Here is a 20,171-nt window from a genome sequence, read left to right on the forward strand (position 1 = left end):
CCCCCGAGTCTATAAAAAGGCGAGCAAACCGGAAGTGGCTTCATTCGTGGTCGTGATGGACTCCCTTCGGGCGCAGCGGCTCCAGCCGGGCGTCGGCGGCGCCCTCCGCTCCCTCCGTCCCGGCGTGACCACGGCTCCTCCTCCGCCCCCGCTGGTACTCCCGCCACCGCCTCCTCCGCTGTTTCCGGGCCTTGCCTTGGCCGGGACGGGCGGACCTCCGGCGGGTCTGAGGGAGGCCGTAGAGGCCGTGGTGCGAAGCTTCGCCAAGCACACGCAGGGCTACGGGCGAGGTGAGGCCCCGCGCATGCGCAGAGCGAGAAGCGAGGCTGGCAGATCAGAGCAGGCAGAGGCAGGGCGCTTCTGAGCATGCGCAGAACGCCCCTTATGTTTATACAGAACAGTCTCATTCTTTAAAAGGAGTCTATTACTGTTATTATGATGCTTGCTTATATTCTTATTCTCCAAAAGCAGACTATTACTATGTCTCTTATTATTATCTTTATTTATATTACTATCCAATATTATCATGATGCTTGTTTATATTCTTATTTTCCAAAAGCAGGCTATTATTAATATGCTTCTTATTACAGTAGAGTCTCACTAATCCAAGCCTCGCTTATCCAAACCTCTGGATAATCCAAGCCATTTTTGTAGTCAATGTTTTCAATATATCGTGATATTTTGGTCCTAAATTTGTAAATACAGTAATTACAACATAACATTACTGCGTATTGAACTACTTTTTCTGTCAAATTTGTTGTATAACATGATGTTTTGGTGCTTAATTTGTAAAATCATAACCTAATTTGATGTTTAATGGGCTTTTCCTTAATCTCTCCTTGTTATCCAAGATATTCGCTTATCCAAGCTTCTGCCGGCCCGTTTAGCTTGGATAAGTGAGACTCTACTGTATTATCTTTATTTATATTATTCTCCAAAAATAGGCTGTTATTATTATAATAGCTTGCTTTTGGAGAATAAGAATATAAATAAGCTTAATCATAATAGCTATTATTATTATGTTTATATATAATCTTATTCTCCAAAATACACTATTATTACTATCTTTATATTCTTATTCTCCAAAAGTACGCTATTATTATTATTACTACAGTAGAGTCTCACTTATTCAAGCCTTGCTTATCCAAATTCTGGATTATCCAAGCCATTTTTGTAGTCAATGTTTTCAATATATCGTGATATTTTGGTGGTAAATTCGTAAATACAGTAATATAACATTACTGTGTATTGAACTACTTTTTCTGTCAAATTTCTTGTATAACATGATGCTTTGGCGCTTAATTTGTAAAATCATAATCTAATTTGATGTTTAATAGGCTTTTCCTTAATCTCTCCTTGTTATCCAACATATTCACTTATCCAACGTTCTGCCAGCCCATTTACGTTGGATAAGCGAGACTCTACTGTATTATTATTATAATGCTTGCTTATTATTATTACAGAATGTTATCGTGTACTGAACTGCTTTTTCTATCCATTTGTTGTAAAGCATGATGTTTTGGTGCTTAATTTGTAAAATCATAACATAATTTGATGTTATGAACGCTGAAGCATGAGGTTTTTAGACAAATTGATCTAATTTACATATGTTTAATTGTTATAATGTATTTTAATGGTGTATTTTTATAGTTTTACTTGATTATATGTACTGTTTATGTTTTATTATTATGTTCTTGCCGTTAAATGTTGTCAACTCTTGTAGACCGCCCTGAGTCCCCCCCCCCCCCCCCCCCCGGGTGAGAAGGGCCGGGTATAAATGCTGGAAATAAATAAATGTTTAATAGGCTTTTCCTTAATCCCTCCTTATTATCCAACATTTTTGCTTATCCAATGTTCTGGCGGCCCGTTTATGTTGGATAAGTGAGACCCTACTGTAATACAATGTAATATTATAATAATTACAGTAGAGTCTCACTTATCCAACATTCGCTTATCCAACGTTCTGGATTATCTAACGCATTTTTGTAGTCAATGTTTTCAATACATCATGATATTTTGGTGCTAAATTCGTAAATACAGTAGTTACTACATAGCATTACTGTGTATTGAACTACTTTTTTTGTCAAATTTGTTGTATAACATGATGTTTTGGTGCTTAATTTGTAAAATCATAACCTAATTTAATGTTTAATAGGCTTTTCCTTAATCTCTCATTATTATCCAACATATTCGCTTATCCAACGTTCTGCCGGCCCGTTTACATTGGATAAGTGAGACTCTACTGTATATGTGTATATATATCTCACTTCTTGTTGTCTCAGCCTCGTTCTTAACTAGGAGTTGTTTGTAAGTTCTTTCTCTATCTCCAGAGGCTTGGAGCGGCTTTGGAGTGACTGGCGCCAGTGCCTTGCACCCTTTTCCAGTGATAATTGCATGGCTCCGGGGCCATATGTAACCACTTAATTCCCGCCTGTTTAATATGCAAGTCAGATGCGCCGCCGTCCGCAAGGCTGGGACCGGAGGTTTGTGAGCCAGGGATGTAAATCACAGGCTGTAAACAAAGGGAACTCAAAGCAGAGAGAGAGAGGCCTTTTCTTTCTTTGCCAGGGCTTTGGAGAAAGGAGCCTTTTCTTTATAAAGGGTGATCATCCCCAATGGTTCCTCCTCTTCATCTTGGAAAAAAGTGACTAGTGGAGTGCCATAAAGAGAGGTTCGGTCTTGGGCCCAGTTTATTTATTTATTTGCTACATTTATATGCCACTCTTCTCACCCCGAAGGGGACTCAAAGCGGCTTACAAATTAAATTTACATACATTATTATATTATTAGCATAGTACAATACTGGCAATAAATTACTATATTGTACTATATCAATATATGGCAGTATTGTTAGTAATATTACATGTAAAATATAATATATAATTAATATTATATTGTATTATTAGTATATCATATTACAATATCATATAATGAATATAATATGTATATACAATATGTTATACAGTTCTGTTCAACATCTTTATTATTGACTTGGATAAAGGTTTAGAAGGCGTACTTATTGCTTATCAAGTTTGCAGATGGGACCAAATGAGGAGGAATTGCTAATACTCCAGAGGACAGGATCAGAATTCAAAATGAGGTTAACGGATTAGAGAGCAGATTAGCCAAAACTAACAATGCATTTCAACAAGGAGAAATGTAGGATACAACACTTAGGTAGGAACATGCTGGGTTGTTGTATGTTTTCCGGGTTGTCTGGCCATGTTCTAGAAGAATTCTCTCCTGACGTTTCGCCCACATCTGTGGCAGGCATCCTCGGAGGTTGTGAGGTATGGAGAAACTAAGCAAGGAAGGTTTATATATACAGTAGAGTCTCACTTATCCAAGCTAAACGGGCCGGCAGAACCTTGGATAAGCGAATATCTTGGATAATAAGGAGGGATTAAGGAAAAGCCTATTAAATCCAAATCCAAATTTATTTAATGCTTAGACCATAGGTCTTTCGCATGCAAGACAAACAAACAAATACACAAAAGCCAGACCATCAAATACAATATAAAACATGGAAAAGCCTATTAAATATCAAATTAGGTTATGATTTTACAAATTAAGCACCAAAACATCATGTTTTACAAGCAATTGACAAAAAAAGCAGTTCAGTACGCAGTAATGTTATGTTGTAATTACTGTATTTACGAATTTAGCACCAAAATATTACGATATATTGAAAACATTGACTACAAAAATGCCTTGGATAATCCAGAACCTTGGATAAGCGAGTCTTGGATAAGTGAGACTTTACTGCATCTGTGGGTTGTTTTCCGGGCTGTATGGCCATGTTCTAGAAGTATTCTCTCCTGACGTTTCGCCCACATCCGTGGCAGGCATCCTCAGAGGTTGTGAGGCACGGAGAAACTAAGAAAGGAAGGTTTATATATATCTGTGGAAAGTCCAGGGTGAGAGAAGAACTCTGGTCAGTTGGAGGCCAGTGTGAATGTTGTAGTTAATCACCTTGATTAGCATTGAATAGCTTCACCTCCAGGCTTCTTCCTGCCTGGGGGCATCCTTTGTCCAGTCGTTAGCTGCCCCTGGTTGATTCATGTCTGGAACTCCTTGGTTTCATATTTACTGTTCTGATTTTTGAGGTTTTTTTTAATACTGGGAGCCAGATTTTGTTCGTTTTCATGGTTGCCCACATTCTTGTGGATTTCAGTGGCTTCTTTGTGTCGTCTCACATGATAGTTGTTGGAGTGGTCAAGCTTAGTTTCTCCATACCTCACAACCTCTGAGGATGCCTGCCATAGATGTGGGTGAAACGTCAGGAGAGAATGCTTCTGGAACATGGCCAGACAGCCCGGAAAACATACAACCACCCTGTGATCCCGGCCATGAAAGCCTTCGACCACAAAATGAAATGCTTTTTCTGCATGCCAGAATGGGGCTGGACTAGATGGCCCATGTGGTTTCTTCCAGCTCTATTATTTTATGATTCTAGGGCTTCCTTCTCTGGGCTTCGATAGCACTGCTATGGGACAAATGGGGCTTCGTGGCATATGTTTCTCTTTCCTGCCCATTGCCTGAGAGGCAATAAAAATACGTTGAAGTGGATTCCTTTTGCCTGAGGTTTGCACGCAATGGCAACGGAGAGGCCGCTTTCCAACGTTGACTGTAAGCAGACTGCAGTCCGAATGGCGGCCAAGCTCCGTCTGATAGGAGCCAGAAAAGGAGGCTTTGCAAAGCTGCTCTTCGTTAAGATTTTTAAAATATTGCCTGCAGTGTTTGCTTACTTTGAGGTTAAGGCTCGGCCAGCTCCTCATGGAAACCTGGAGAGCGTCGACGTCGCGTTCGCTTTTTTTCGGGTTTTTTTCGGGTTGTCTCTCGCCAAAACAATCGCGTGGGACGCGGAGGCTGTTTTTCCATCCTATTTTTAAAAGCCAAACCTCAAGGCAGCCTGAAATACAGGACTGCAAGTTGGATATGTTCTGTGTGCCACTGATTTTTCTGTTGAGGTTTAACTGTGGATAAATGCCATCTGTTGATCCAAGAGATGAAGTTGCAGGCCGTCCCTGAGTTACAACCAACCAACATGTATATACATATAATATTGATAATAATATTATAATGGAATACAATATTATACTACTAACAATACAATATAATAATATTAATTATATATTATATATTAAATGTAATATTACTAATAATACAGTAGAGTCTCACTTATCCAAGCTAAACGGGCCGGCAGAAGCTTGGATAAGCGAATATCTTGGATAATAAGGAGGGATTAAGGAAAAGCCTATTAAACATCAAATGAGGTGATGATTTTACAAATGAAGTACCAAAACATCATGTTATACAACAAATTTGACAGTAGTTCAATACGCAGTAATGTTATGTCGTAATTACTGTATTTACGAATTTAGCACCAAAATATCACGATATATTGAAAACATTGACTACAAAAATGGCTTGGATAATCCAGAGGCTTGGATAAGCGAGGCTTGGATAAGTGAGACTCTACTGTATATACATATAATATTATATCTACATATAATATTGATAATATTATAATGGAATACAATATTATACTACTATTAATACAATATAATAATATTAATTATATATTAAATGTAATATTACTAACAATATTACCATGTAATGATATAGTACAATATAGTATGCTTATATTGTGCTATGCTAATAATATATTGTATGTTCATTTGATTTGTAAGCCACTCTGAGTCCCCTTCGGGGTGAGAAGAGTGGGATATTGTTATTAGGATTATATTATATATAATGAGTATTATTATATTATTACTTTTATACACAGAAGTCCCCGAGGTACAAACATCCAACTTACAAACAGATACATCTATCTCATATGTATGTACAGTAGAGTCTCACTTATCCACTTTTAAGTGACTGTCTTGTATGTTCTTCTGTTTATTGTTGGAATGTTTAATCTGCTGTTACATTTTATACATTTAAATGCTGTTATGTTGTTGTTCGGGCGGGGTATAAGAATAAAGTTCATTTTTCTTATTTATTATGCAAGACTCACTTATCCAAGGTATTTTTGTAGTCAATGTTTTCAATATATCGTGATATTTTGGTGCTAAATTCGTTAATACAGTAATTACTACATAGCATTACTGCGTATTGAACTACTTTTTCTGTCAAACTTGTTGTATAACATGATGTTTCGATGCTTAATTTGTAAAATCATAACCTATTTTGATGTTTAATAGGCTTTTCCCTAATCTCTCCTTATTATCCAAGATATTCGCTTATCCAACGTTCTGCCGGCCCGTGAGACTCTACTGTATTATTATTATATCATATTCTTATATATTATTAGTATTACTGTATTATTTATTTATTTATTTATTGGCTACATTTATATCTCGTTCTTCTCAACCCGAAGGGGACTTAGAGCAGCTTACAAATCAAATGAACATACAATATATTATTAGCATAGCACAATATAAGCTTTCATTTACTATACTGTACTATATCATTATATGGTAATATTATTAGTAATATTACATTTAATATATAATTAATATTATTATAGTGTATTATTAGTAGTATAATATTGTATTCCATTATTATATTATTATCAATATTATGTATATACAATATGTATTATTTATATATATATATATATATAAACGGGCCGGCAGAATGTTGGATAAGTGAATATGTTAGATAATAAGGAGATATTAAGAAAAAGCCTATTAAACATCAAAATAGGTTATGATTTTACAAATTAAGCACCAAAACATCATGTTATACAACAAATTTGACAGAAAAAGTAGTTCATTACACATTAATGCTATGTAGTAATTACTGTATTTACGAATTTAGCACCAAAATATCACGATGTATTGAAAACATTGACTACAAAAATGGCTTGGATAATCCAGAACGTTGGATAAGTGAGACTCTACTGTATGTAACATCCGACTCACAAACAACTCCCAGTTCAGAATGGGGCTGAGAGGAATCTTATATATATATTAACATTATTATATTATATAACTAGCTGTGCCCGGCCACGCGTTGCTGTGGCAAAGTGGTGGTGGTATTGGTTAAAAATTGTTGTGTAATTTTTATTTGACGTTATTTGCAATTTTTATTAATTTTATTGTAAGTTATATTTTTATTTATTATATTTTATTATTTTCTTGTATTATTTTTAGTTATTTTCTGTTATTATAGTATTTTATTGTATTAATTTTTAGTGTTTTTTATTATTTTTATTGGGTTGCTAGGAGACCAAGTTGGAGGAGCTTAGCCTTCTAACTGGCAGCAATTGGATAAAAGCAATTATTCCTCTCTCTCTAATTAGGACTTTATTTTTCTTTTCTTTTTGTTGTATCAACCTAGAGGCGTGGATGATGGGTTGTGTTGTCAAATTTCGAGGTTTGGGGGCCTGTAGTTTTGTTGTTTTGTGAGTCGCCGTGATGCCGTCACTCTTTTATATACCGTGTTTCCCCGAAAATAAGACAGTGTCTTATATTAATTTTTACTCCCAAAGATGTGCTAGGTCTTATTTTCAGGGGATGTCTTATTTTTCTATGAATTCACATTTATTGTTGAACAAAAAAATGAACATTTATTATATACTGTATTGTAGTTGTCATTACAAACCAACATAACCAGACAAACTGTGAATCCTATCAATAATTTCTTGTTACCACCATTATTTCCATGTACAACTGGTATGTACATTTACCGATCCTGCGCGCTCTGGTGTTTTGTTGGCAGGCGCTACCCTGTTTCCCCGAAAATAAGACAGGGTCTTATATTAATTTTTGCTCCCAAAGATGCGCTAGGTCTTATTTTCAGGGGATGTCTTATTTTTCCATGAAGAAGAGCTCACATTTATTGTTGAACAACAAAATAAACATTTATTATATACTGTAAAGTAGTTGTCATCACAAACCAGCATAACCAGACAAACTATGAATCCTATCAAGAATTTCTTGTTACTACCATTATTTACATGTGCAACAATCTATGGTACCTCTTGCAGTTTAGGTTTCACAAGGTTTCCACGCTGATTTCTCTCTATTCTAGTTTCAATGTAGTCATGAATGATGAATAATATAATATACTATAATAATAATATGATAATATAATAATAATAATATAATGATATACAATATATTAATGAGATAATATAATAATAGGATATAAAAATAACAGAATATGATAATAATATGGTATTAATAGGATAATATAATAATGGGATATAATAACAGAATAGCATAATAATATAATAATAGAATAATATAATAGAATAATAGAATGGAATAGAATGATATAAAATATATTAATAGGATAATATAATATGGAATATAATAATAAAACAGAATATGCTAATAATAAAAAATAATAATATGATAATATAATAGAATAATAATATAATGATATACTAATAATAATAGAAAAATATAATATAATGATATAAAATATATTAATAGGATAATATAATAATGGGATATAATAATAGTAACAGATATGATGATAATAATATGGTAATAGAATAATAGTATAAAATAATCAGTTTCATGGCATAGGATTGGAATAAGGATGAGAGGAGAATCCCTATGCGTCCTGTACCTTTAAGAAACAGAAAGAGCAGGAAAGCCCTCTTCCTTCCTTCCCTCCCACCCTCCCTTGCCCTGGCTCCAGGAGCCAATCAGAAGCCATGGGGGCAAAGGGAGCAGGGCCAGGAACGGAGCCACGGAGGCTGGGGGACAGGCAAGGCAAGGCAAGGCAAGGCCAGCAAGCACTTCCTCTCCCTCCCTCCCTCCCTCCCTCCCTCCGGTGTGCATGAATGAGTGCTGCTTCTGCCCTGCAGCCATGCTTCCCAATGGAACTCTGCTGCAGCCTTAATGGCTAGGTCTTACTTTCAGGGGAGGCCTTATATTTGGCAATCCCCCCAAACCCCTGCTAGGTCTTATTCTTTGGGGAGGTCTTATTTTCGGGGAAACACGGTAGGCATGCTTCCAAACAAAAACTTTGCTAGGTCTTACTTTCAGGGGAGGCCTTATATTTGGCAATCCCCCCAAACCCCTGCTAGGTCTTATTCTTTGGGGAGGTCTTATTTTCGGGGAAACACGGTAGGCATGCTTCCATACAAAAACTTTGCTAGGTCTTACTTTCAGGGGAGGCCTTATATTTGGCAATCCCCCCAAACCCCTGCTAGGTCTTATTCTTTGGGGAGGTCTTATTTTCGGGGAAACACGGTAGGCATGCTTCCAAACAAAAACTTTGCTAGGTCTTACTTTCAGGGGAGGCCTTATATTTGGCAATCCCCCCAAACCCCTGCTAGGTCTTATTCTTTGGGGAGGTCTTATTTTCGGGGAAACACGGTAGGCATGCTTCCATACAAAAACTTTGCTAGGTCTTACTTTCAGGGGAGGCCTTATATTTGGCAATCCCCCCAAACCCCTGCTAGGTCTTATTCTTTGGGGAGGTCTTATTTTCGGGGAAACACGGTAGGCATGCTTCCATACAAAAACTTTGCTAGGTCTTACTTTCAGGGGAGGCCTTATATTTGGCAATCCCCCCAAACCCCTGCTAGGTCTTATTCTTTGGGGAGGTCTTATTTTCGGGGAAACACGGTAGGCATGCTTCCATACAAAAACTTTGCTAGGTCTTACTTTCAGGGGAGGCCTTATATTTGGCAATCCCCCCAAACCCCTGCTAGGTCTTATTCTTTGGGGAGGTCTTATTTTCGGGGAAACACGGTAGGCATGCTTCCATACAAAAACTTTGCTAGGTCTTACTTTCAGGGGAGGCCTTATATTTGGCAATCCCCCCAAACCCCTGCTAGGTCTTATTCTTTGGGGAGGTCTTATTTTCGGGGAAACACGGTAGGCATGCTTCCATACAAAAACTTTGCTAGGTCTTACTTTCAGGGGAGGCCTTATATTTGGCAATCCCCCCAAACCCCTGCTAGGTCTTATTCTTTGGGGAGGTCTTATTTTCGGGGAAACACGGTAGGCATGCTTCCATACAAAAACTTTGCTAGGTCTTACTTTCAGGGGAGGCCTTATATTTGGCAATCCCCCCAAACCCCTGCTAGGTCTTATTCTTTGGGGAGGTCTTATTTTCGGGGAAACACGGTAGGCATGCTTCCAAACAAAAACTTTGCTAGGTCTTACTTTCAGGGGAGGCCTTATATTTGGCAATCCCCCCAAACCCCTGCTAGGTCTTATTCTTTGGGGAGGTCTTATTTTCGGGGAAACACGGTAGGCATGCTTCCATACAAAAACTTTGCTAGGTCTTACTTTCAGGGGAGGCCTTATATTTGGCAATCCCCCCAAACCCCTGCTAGGTCTTATTCTTTGGGGAGGTCTTATTTTCGGGGAAACACGGTAGGCATGCTTCCAAACAAAAACTTTGCTAGGTCTTACTTTCAGGGGAGGCCTTATATTAAGCAATTCAGCAAAACTTCTACTAGGTCTTATTTTCTGGGGATGTCTTATTTTAGGGGAAACAGGGTATATAGATATGTCATTATTATTAGGATTATATTATATATAATGAGTATTACCATATTATTATTTTTATATACAGCAGTCCCCGAGGTACAAACATCCAACTTACAAATGGATATATCTATCTCATATGTATGTACAGTAGAGTCTCACTTATCCAACATTCACTTATCCAACATTCTGGATTATCCAACTCATGTTTGTAATCAATGTTTTCAATACATCATGATATTTTGGTGCTAAATTTATAAATACAGTAATTATTACGTAGCATTACTGCATATTGAACTCCTTTTTCTGTCAAATGTTTTGTATAACATGATGTTTTGGTGCTTAATTTGTAAAATCATAACCTAATTTGATGTTTAGTAGGCTTCTCCTTAATCTCTCCTTATTATCCAACATATTCGCTTATCCAACGTTCTGCCGGCCCATTTATGTTGGATAAGTGAGACTCTACTGTATATAGATACAGGCAATCCCTGAGTTACAAATATCCAACTTACAAATGACTCCTAGTTAAGAACAATGGGGCTGTGGGAACAACAGGACGTGGGAGGAATCTCCTCTTTGGAAGGAAGGGAAATCCACTCCTGGAAGAATGACTGTGATGGGGGAAAGGGGTCTCCACGGAAGCTTTATCCCAAGTCCTTGTTTCCACAGCAGTGTTTCAAAATCCCATTCTCTCAAGGGCGGGAGGTGAGGTGGAGTCTCCAGAGCCCCCTCGTCATGGTTGTGACCCTTTCCTGTCTCCGCAGTGAACGTGGTGGAGGCCCTGCAGGAGTTCTGGCAGATGAAGCAGTCGCGGGGGGCCGACCTCAAGAACGGGGCGCTGGTGGTCTACGAGATGGTCCCCTCCAGCAGCCCCCCCTACGTCTGCTACGTCACCCTCCCCGGCGGGAGCTGCTTCGGCAGCTTTCAGGTGAGGCCGACATGTATACACGGGGGTTGGGGTGCTGCGAGTGGGTCCTGCTTGGGTTTAGGCTCTTGTCTCCTGTGCCATAGCAATATGCTATTCTAATTTTACATACAGATATATATAATAAACAATAATTTATAAATATATAATATATTGTATATACAGTAGAGTCTCACTTATCCAACACTCGCTTATCCAACGTTCTGGATTATCCAACGCATTTTTGTAGTCAATGTTTTCAATACATCGTGATATTTTGGTGCTAAATTCGTAAATACAGTCATTACTACATAGCATTACTGCATATTGAACTACGTTTTCTGTCAAATTTATTGTACAACATGATGTTTTGGTGCTTAATTTGTAAAATCATAACCTATTTTGATGTTTAATAGGCTTTTCCTTAATCTCTCCTTATTATCCAACATATTCGCTTATCCAACGTTCTGCCGGCCCGTTTATGTTGAATAAGTGAGACTCTACTGTACTTATAATATTGATAATACAGTAGAGTCTCACTTATCCAACATAAACGGGCCGGCAGAAGCTTGGATAACTGAATATGTTGGATAATAAGAGATTAAGAAAAAGCCTATTAAACATCAAAATAGGTTATGATTTTAAAAATTAAGCACCAAAACATCATGTTTTACAACAAATTTGACAGAAAAAGTAGTTCATTACATATTAATGCTATGTAGTAATTCTTGTACAGTAGAGTCTCGCTTATCCAACGTAAATGGGCTGGCAGAATGTTGGATAAGTGAATATCTTGGATAATAAGGACTGATTAAGGAGAAGCCTATTAAACATGAAATTAGGTTATGATTTTACAAATTAAGCACCCAAACATCATGTTATACAACAAATTTGACAGAAAAAGTAGTTCAATTCGCAGTAATGCTATGTAGTAATTACTGTATTTACAAATGTAGCACCAAAATATCATGATGCATTGAAAACATTGACTACAAAAATGTCTTGGATAATCCAGAACGTTGGATAAGCGAGTGTTGGATAAGTGAGACTCTACTGTATTTACACAAAGACAAAGTATAACACAGCTAATGAGATATATATGCTGGATTTCATATCACAAAAGCATTATGTTGAACACTTCCCAAGCGTTGTTGTTGTTGTTATTATTATTATTATTATTATTATTATTATTTTTAACATTGTTGAGGCTGGGTGGCCATCTGTCAGGAGTGCTTTGCTTGTGCTTTTGGTGCACAAAGGTAGAAGGGGGTTGAACTAAATGGCCCAAGGGGTCTCTTTCAACCCTCTTCATTATTTTTATTATGATTATGATTAACATTGAGGGTGTATTTGTTCCTGCTAGGGGTTTTTTTACTTCAAAATAATAGATGTGCAGTGTGCATAGGAATTTGTTTATAGTTTTTTTTTTTTCAACTATAGTCTGGCCCTCCAACGGTCTGAGGGACCGTGAACTGGCCCCTTGTTTAAAAAGTTTGGGGACCTCTGCATTAAAATATATGTTAAAATCCCCACTCCTAATGGCTTCAGGATGCCGGTACGATTCTTGACATTTTTCTCCCTCCATTTCTCCCAGTTCTGTCCCACGAAAGCCGAGGCCCGGAGGAGCGCGGCCAAAATCGCCCTGATGAATTCCGTCTTCAACGAGCACCCCTCCCGGAGGATCACCGACGAGTTCATCGAGAAGAGCGTCTCGGAAGCCTTGGCCTCTTTCAACGTAAGTGGAGATAATCTATATATATAAATGAGTGATGGCATCACGGCGACCAACAAAACTACAGGCCCCCCAACCTCATCCACGCCTCTAGGTTGATACAACAAAAAGAAAAGAAAAATAAAGTCCTAATTAGAGGGAGAGCAATAATTTTTTTATCCCATTGCTGCCAGTTAGAAGGCTAAGCTCCACCCACTTGGTCTCCTAGCAACCTACTCAGGCCAGGGGACAGGCACAGTTAGGCCTCACTTAGGCCTCTTCCACAGATTATCAGATTTTCACTGGATTATATGGCAGTGTAGACTCAAGGCCCTTCCACACAGCTATATAACCCATTTAGAATCTTATATTATCTGCTTTGAACTGGATTATCTTGACTCCACACTGCCATATAATCCACTTCAGTGTGCATACTAAACATAAAGACAACCATACAACAGACATTCAATACCACCACGACCTCAACAATTTCTCACCAACACCACCAGACAACGCCACAGCAACGCGTGGCCGGGCACAGCTAGTAATAATAATAATAATAATAATAATAATAATAATAATAATAATAATAATAATAATACATTTTATTTGTATCCCGCCCTATTTCCCCAGTGGGGACTCAGGGCGGCCAACAATGTATAACAGCAAATATACAATGCTATAGATACTGGGGTTTATACTTCACCTGCAGTCAAAGAGCACTGTGATCCCCATTCATTCCTGGGAGTTGTAGTTCACCTACATCAGGAGACTCCGTGACCACCACTGACAATAGACCAGGACCAAACTTGGCCCACAGAATCCCCATGACCAACTGAACCTACTGGAAAGGTTTTAAGGGGAACTGACCTTCATTTCTGGGAGTTGTAGTTCACCTACATCCGGAGACATTGGTTTTTTAATCGTGTCCGAAGCGAATTGAGACTCTACCTCAAATTGCTTCTTGTTTAAAAGAATTGGCTGTCTACAGAGATGTTGCCCAGGGGACGCCCAGATGTGTTATCATCCTGTGGGAGGCTTTTCTCATGTCCCCACATGGGAAGCTGAGGCTGACAGACGGGAGCTCATCCCATCTCGCAGATTCGAACCGTCAATCTTCAGGTCAGCAGTTCAGCCAGCATAAGAGTTTAACCCATTGCATCACCACCGTGGTTCTCGAAGACACTGTGACCCCCACCGACAACTGAACCTACTGGAGGGAATTGGGGGGGTCTGACCCGCCATGGTGGGAGTTGTAGTTTACCCTGAACCCTATCAAAGATGCATCCAGAGCAAACTTGCCCAACGTAACAAACTTTTAACTACTGATGGAGTTTCTCAGGGTTAACCTGGCATTTTGGACAATGAAAAATTGACTTAGGAATACTCATTCTCATTTGTAACTATTTTTAAACACTTGGAAAATAATATTCTTAGCCTTTTTAATACTTTGGTGTGTTCTCAACCAAAAACTATGAAGGAAAAGAGACCCATTTCATCAACTCCCAAAGCTTAACATCCCCGAATCCTGTGGGTTTAGACATCTGCCGGCGGTAAGAAGCCCGATTCAGTTTAAGAGGCTTAAATATATTGTTCTTTTCTTCAGGGCAACAGAGAAGAAGCCGATAATCCAAGCACAGGCATCGGCGCCTTCCGCTTCATGCTGGAGTCCAACAAAGGGAAGTCAATGCTGGAGTTCCAGGTAATAATAATAATAAATAATATTATTATTGTTTTGCCATTTATTATGTTGTAAACCGCTTTGAGCCCCCCAGGGGTGAGAAAAGCGGTATAGAAATGCAGTTAATAATAATAAATAATATTATTATTAACTGCATTTCTATACCGCTTTTCTCACCCCTGGGGGGCTCAAAGCGGTTTACAACATAATAAATGGCAAAAATTCATAACAATTATTATAACAATAACAATAATAATATGATAATATTATAATAATTGTATTATTATTATTTGCCATTCTATATTATATGTCAGCTTCTATATTATTATCATTATTCTTAGTCAGCTTCTATATTATTATATTTCAGCTTATTTATAATATATATATAGTGTGTGTGTATAGTATATATTATACTATATAATGTATAATATAATATATAAACATTTCTTGGGGCTCCACAAGAAACTTTTGCTTGTGTTTGTCACTGTAAAATCCATTTGTTGATCCCAGAGCCATTCCCAAGGCAGACATCCGACAGCTTGACACTGTCTAAAGCGCTTAGAACAATGCCGTATTGGTATATAAGCCCCCCCAAAACAAGCAGAAGGCCTTAGCCAAAGCCGGGAATAGAAATTAACATGCGACGGATTATCTCACACCCAGGCATCTTGTCTCAATATACAGTCGCGGGACACTGAGCTATTTATATTAGATACTCATACTGCAAACAAACAAAAACACATTGCCATTGTAGTGATACCAATAATAATAATAACAACAACAGGATTGTGTGTCAAACAGTGCTCTTTTCTTTGCGCAGGAGCTGATGACGGTCTTCCAGCTGCTGCACTGGAACGGCAGCCTGAAAGCCATGCGGGAGAGGCAGTGCTCGCGACAGGTAATAATAATAATAATAATAATAATAATAATAATAATAATAATAATAATGCCATTCTCTGGGTTACAACCATCCCACTTACATATATGACTCCTAGTTAAGAATGGGGCGGAGACAACAGGAAGTGAGAGGAATCTTATATTATTAGTATTATATTGTTATATTATATTAGTATTAAAGGTAAAGGTTTTCCCCTGACATTAAATCCAGTCGTGTCCGACTCTGGGGGTTGGTGCTCATCTCCATTTCTAATATTGATAATAATATTATAATGTAATACAATATTATACTAATAATAATACAATATATGGGAGCCTCCAGTGGCGAAGTGTATTAAAGCACTGAGCTGCTGAACTTGCAGACCGAAAGGTCCCAAGTTCAAATCTCGGGAGCGGAGTGAGCGCCCGCTGTAAGCTCCAGCTTCTGCCAACCTAGCAGTTTAAAAACATACAAATGTGAGTAGATAAATAGGTACCGCTCTGGCGGGAAGGTATCAGCGTTCCATGCAGTCATGCCAATGGCCACATGACCTTGGAGGTGTCTATGGACAACGCCGGCTCTTCGGCTTAGAAATGGAGATGAGCACCAACCCCCAGAGTCTGACACAACTGGACTTAAAGTCAGGAGAAAACCTTTACCTTTACTAATACAATATATTCATAGGTAGGATTCACCGTTTGTCTGGTTATGCTGGTTTGTGATGACAACTACTGTACAGTATATAATAAATGTTCATTTTTTTGTTCAACAATAAATGTGCATTCTTTTTCATGGAAAAATAAGACATCCCCTGAAAATAAAACCTAGAGCATCTTTGGGAGAAAAATTAATATAAGACACTGTCTTATTTTCGGGGAAACACGGTATTAATTATATATTATATATTAAATGTACTATTACTAATAATATTACCCTATAATGATATAGTACAATATAGTAATTTAATGCTTATATTGTGCTATGCTTATAATACACTGTATGTACATTTGATTTGTAAGCTGCTCTGAGTCCCCTCCAGGGTGAGAAGAGTGGGATATAAATGTAGTAAATAAAATAAATAAATAAACATATAATATTGATAATAATAATATAATGGAATACAATATTATACTACTACTAATATAATAATATGAATTATATATTATATATTAAATGTAATATTACTAATAATATTACCATATAATGATATGGTACAATATAGTAATTTAATGCTTATATTGTGCTATGCTAATAATATATTGTGTGTACATTTGATTTGTAAGCTGCTCTGAGTCCCCTCCGGGGTGAGAAGAGCGGGATATAAATGTAGTAAATAAATAAGTCAAAGAGCTGGCGTTGTCCCTAGACACCTCCAAGGTCATGTGGCCGGGATGCCTCATGTTGGGCGGGTGTGGCGGAGGTTCCTTGGAGCCTTGGGCTCTCTGTACATGCTCGGAAGCACCCTGAGCCTTTTTTGCTGACCTCTCATATGATTCCCCCCCATTCAGGAGGTGCTGGCGCACTACTCGCACCGGGCCCTGGACGACGACATCCGCAACCAGATGGGCCTGGACTGGGTGAGCCGGGAGCAGAGCCTGGCGGGGGCTCTCTCACGAGAGATGGCGGCCGCCGAGCGAGAGCTGGAGGAGGCCCGCCTGGCCGGGAAGGAGCTGCGCTTCCACAAGGAGAAGAAGGACATCCTCATGCTGGCCGCCGGGCAGCTGGGCAGCCGGCACCCCGCCAACTGCTAGGACCTCTCATCCGGGCCTCCATTGCACCTCTGAAACCCCGCCGATCCGCATCAGGACCCCACCAATCCCCTCCGTCGGTTTGATCCCGACCCCCTCCGCCTCCTGGTTTTGTCACCCCGATCAAACAACGTTCTGATTTCCCAAAACGTTGCGTTTGGCCAAGACTCCAGCCGTTGTCGCAATGCCTTTTCCCATCCTTCCGTTGAAGCTGGACTTGCAAAGATTTTAGCGGTTGTTACAATACTTTCTTCAGTCAAAGCTGGACTTGCAAAGATTTCAGCCGTTGTTACAATACTTTCTTCAGTCAAAGCTGGACTTGCAAAGATTTCAGCCGTTGTTACAATACTTTCTTCGGTCAAAGCTGGACTTGCAAAGATTTCAGCCGTTGTTACAATACTTTCTTTGGTCAGAACTGGACTTGCAAAGATTTCAGCCGTTGTTACAATATTTTCTTTGGTCAAAGCTGGACTTGCAAAGATTTCAGCCATTCTTACAATACTTTCTTTGGTCAAAGCTGGACTTGCAAAGATTTCAGCCATTCTTACAATACTTTCTTTGGTCAAAGCTGGATTTGCGAAGATTTCAGCCATTGTTGCAATGCCTTTTCCCATTTTTCATAGATGGACTTGCAAAGATTTCAGCCGTTGTTGCAATGCCTTCAGTCCAGGATGGATTTGCAAAGATTTCAGTCATTGTTGCGATGCTTTTTCCCATTTGTCTGTAGAAGCTGGACTTGCAAATATTACAGCCGTGGTTGCAACACTTTCTTCAATCAATGCTGGACTTTATTTGTTGTTGCAATTACTTTTCCCATTACTCAAAGATGGATTTGCAAAGATTTCGGTCGTTGTTGCACTACCTTCTTCCGTCAAACCTGGACTTGCCAATATTTTAGTTGTTGTTGCCAGACCTTCCTCAGTCATAGCTGGATTTGCCGAGTTGTTGTTGCAACGCCTTTTCACATTCTTCAAAGCTGGACTTGGAAAGATTTTTGCCATTTGTTGCAATTACCTTCTTCAGTTAAAGCTGGACTTGCAAAGATTCTTCCATTGTTGCAATACTTTCTTCAGTCATAGCTGAATTTACAAAGTTGTTGCAATGCCTTTTCCCATTCTTCAAAGCTGGATTTGCAGAAAATTCCGCTCAGAACTCCCATTTCTATCCAAATCCAGATACTGCCTCTTTTTGCTGAAAATCAAGGGCCCTTTGCAGATGTTGGAGGGAAAAAAATGAACATTTTTTTTCTGGAGAGATTAGATTCTTGAGGTCTTTTCTTTTTTCCAGAGCACATAATGTCGTGTTTTTGGTGTTGAATAGAACTGATTCCGTTGTGCTTCGGTTCTGTCTAGGTACAGTATTAAGTGGAAGTGTAGCATTGCCAGAAAAAGACTTGTTTTTGGTGTGTTGCTATGGATATAATGCATAATTTTAATGAATATAATGCATAAACCATATGGAAGGGAAAGGGTGTCTTTGAGGTTATATTTTTCACTGAATAGAAATACATACAGTAGAGTCTCACTTATCCAACACTCACTTATCCAACATTCTGGATTATCAATGCATTTTTGTAGTCAATGATTTCAATGCATTGTGATATTTTGGTGCTAAATTCGTAAATACAGTAATTACTACATAGCATTAATGTGTAATGAACTACTTTTTCTGTCAAATTTGTTGTCTAACATCATGTTTTGGTGCTTAATTTGTAAAATCATAACCTATTTTGATCTTTCAATAGGCTTTTTCTTAATTTCTCCTTATTATCCAACATATTCGCTTATCCAACGTTCTCCCGGCTCGTTTATGTTGGATAAGTGAGACTCTACTGTAATTGTATTGAACATTACATAGTGAGATAGGCTCAGCGTTACAACCCGAGAAGCACAATTTGAATGCGTTCGGCTGGAAATTTCCTGATCCGTTAACATTCAAAAGGGATTTCTATACGAAAACAACCTGCCAGGCTTGAGCTGTTTTAAAAGGAGATTTAATGGAAAGTAGTCTCTTACCAAAATAGATGTGCAAAAAGACTTCGTTCAGAGCAGAGCTTCTTTTGGCCTCTGCGATTCGTGTCCCAGAAATAAGCCTTGTACTTTTATATATATATATATAAATATATATGTATCTATTTTTATATAGCACTTTGTTTACACCGCAGTATTGATGTTTATAAACACATTTATTACAAAACGGCCCTCGAAGGGTTGACTCCTGTTTTGTTCTCACAATGTTCTGTATTGGTTTTATAATGCCTAATTCTTTTTTAATATAATAAAGCTAGCGTATCCGTCTGGGTTTTGCCTTTCCCGCGGGTCTCGTTCTTTTCTTCATTCACTTTCCCCTTCGCACTTTTCTTACTTCCTTTCTTTGTGTCATCGAATCACTGGGTTGCTGGCCGTGTTCCAGAAGCATTCTCTCCTGACATTTTGCCCACATCAATGGCAGGCATCCTCAGAAGTTGTGAGGTCTGTTGGAAACTAGGCAAGTGGGGTTTATATATCTGTGGAATGTTCAGGGTGTTGTCTATCAATGTAGCCTTTGGCCACCTTGATTAGCATTGAATAGCCTTTCAGCTTCGAGGTCCGGCTGCTTCCTGCCTGGGGGAATCCTTGGTCGGGAAGACTGAAAGGTGAGCTCCCGCTGTTAGCCTCAGCTTCTGCCAACCTAGCTGTCCGAAAACATAAAAATGTGAGTAGATCAATAGGTACTGCTCCAGTAGGAAAGTAAAGGCGCTCCATGCAGTCATGCCAGTGGCCACATGACTTTGGAGATGTC

The 20,171-nt window shown here is 38.6% G+C and overlaps 1 protein-coding gene across 1 annotated transcript; it reads left to right on the forward strand.

Moving 5' to 3' along the window:
- The first annotated feature begins 22 nt into the window (after nucleotides 1–22).
- Nucleotides 23–19,702, forward strand: lix1l (limb and CNS expressed 1 like). Its single transcript, XM_062964744.1, has 6 exons — nucleotides 23–290; nucleotides 11,234–11,397; nucleotides 12,968–13,108; nucleotides 14,691–14,786; nucleotides 15,586–15,663; nucleotides 17,151–19,702. Exons 1-6 carry the CDS (start codon nucleotides 56–58, stop codon nucleotides 17,391–17,393), a joined length of 957 nt encoding a protein of 318 aa, XP_062820814.1. The 5' UTR covers nucleotides 23–55; the 3' UTR covers nucleotides 17,394–19,702.
- Nucleotides 19,703–20,171: the final 469 nt, after the last annotated feature.

The sequence above is a fragment of the Anolis carolinensis genome, unplaced genomic scaffold, assembly GCF_035594765.1.
Source record: "Anolis carolinensis isolate JA03-04 unplaced genomic scaffold, rAnoCar3.1.pri scaffold_14, whole genome shotgun sequence".
Lineage (NCBI taxonomy): Eukaryota > Metazoa > Chordata > Lepidosauria > Squamata > Dactyloidae > Anolis > Anolis carolinensis.

Coding starts and splice junctions, on each gene's coding strand:
- lix1l (XM_062964744.1), top strand. CDS start 56: ATGGACTCCCTTCGGGCGCAGCGGCTCCAGCCGGGCGTCGGCGGCGCC. Junction 291..11,233: donor CACGCAGGGCTACGGGCGAG/GTGAGGCCCCGC, acceptor CTGTCTCCGCAG/TGAACGTGGTGGAGGCCCTG. Junction 11,398..12,967: donor GCTGCTTCGGCAGCTTTCAG/GTGAGGCCGACA, acceptor CATTTCTCCCAG/TTCTGTCCCACGAAAGCCGA.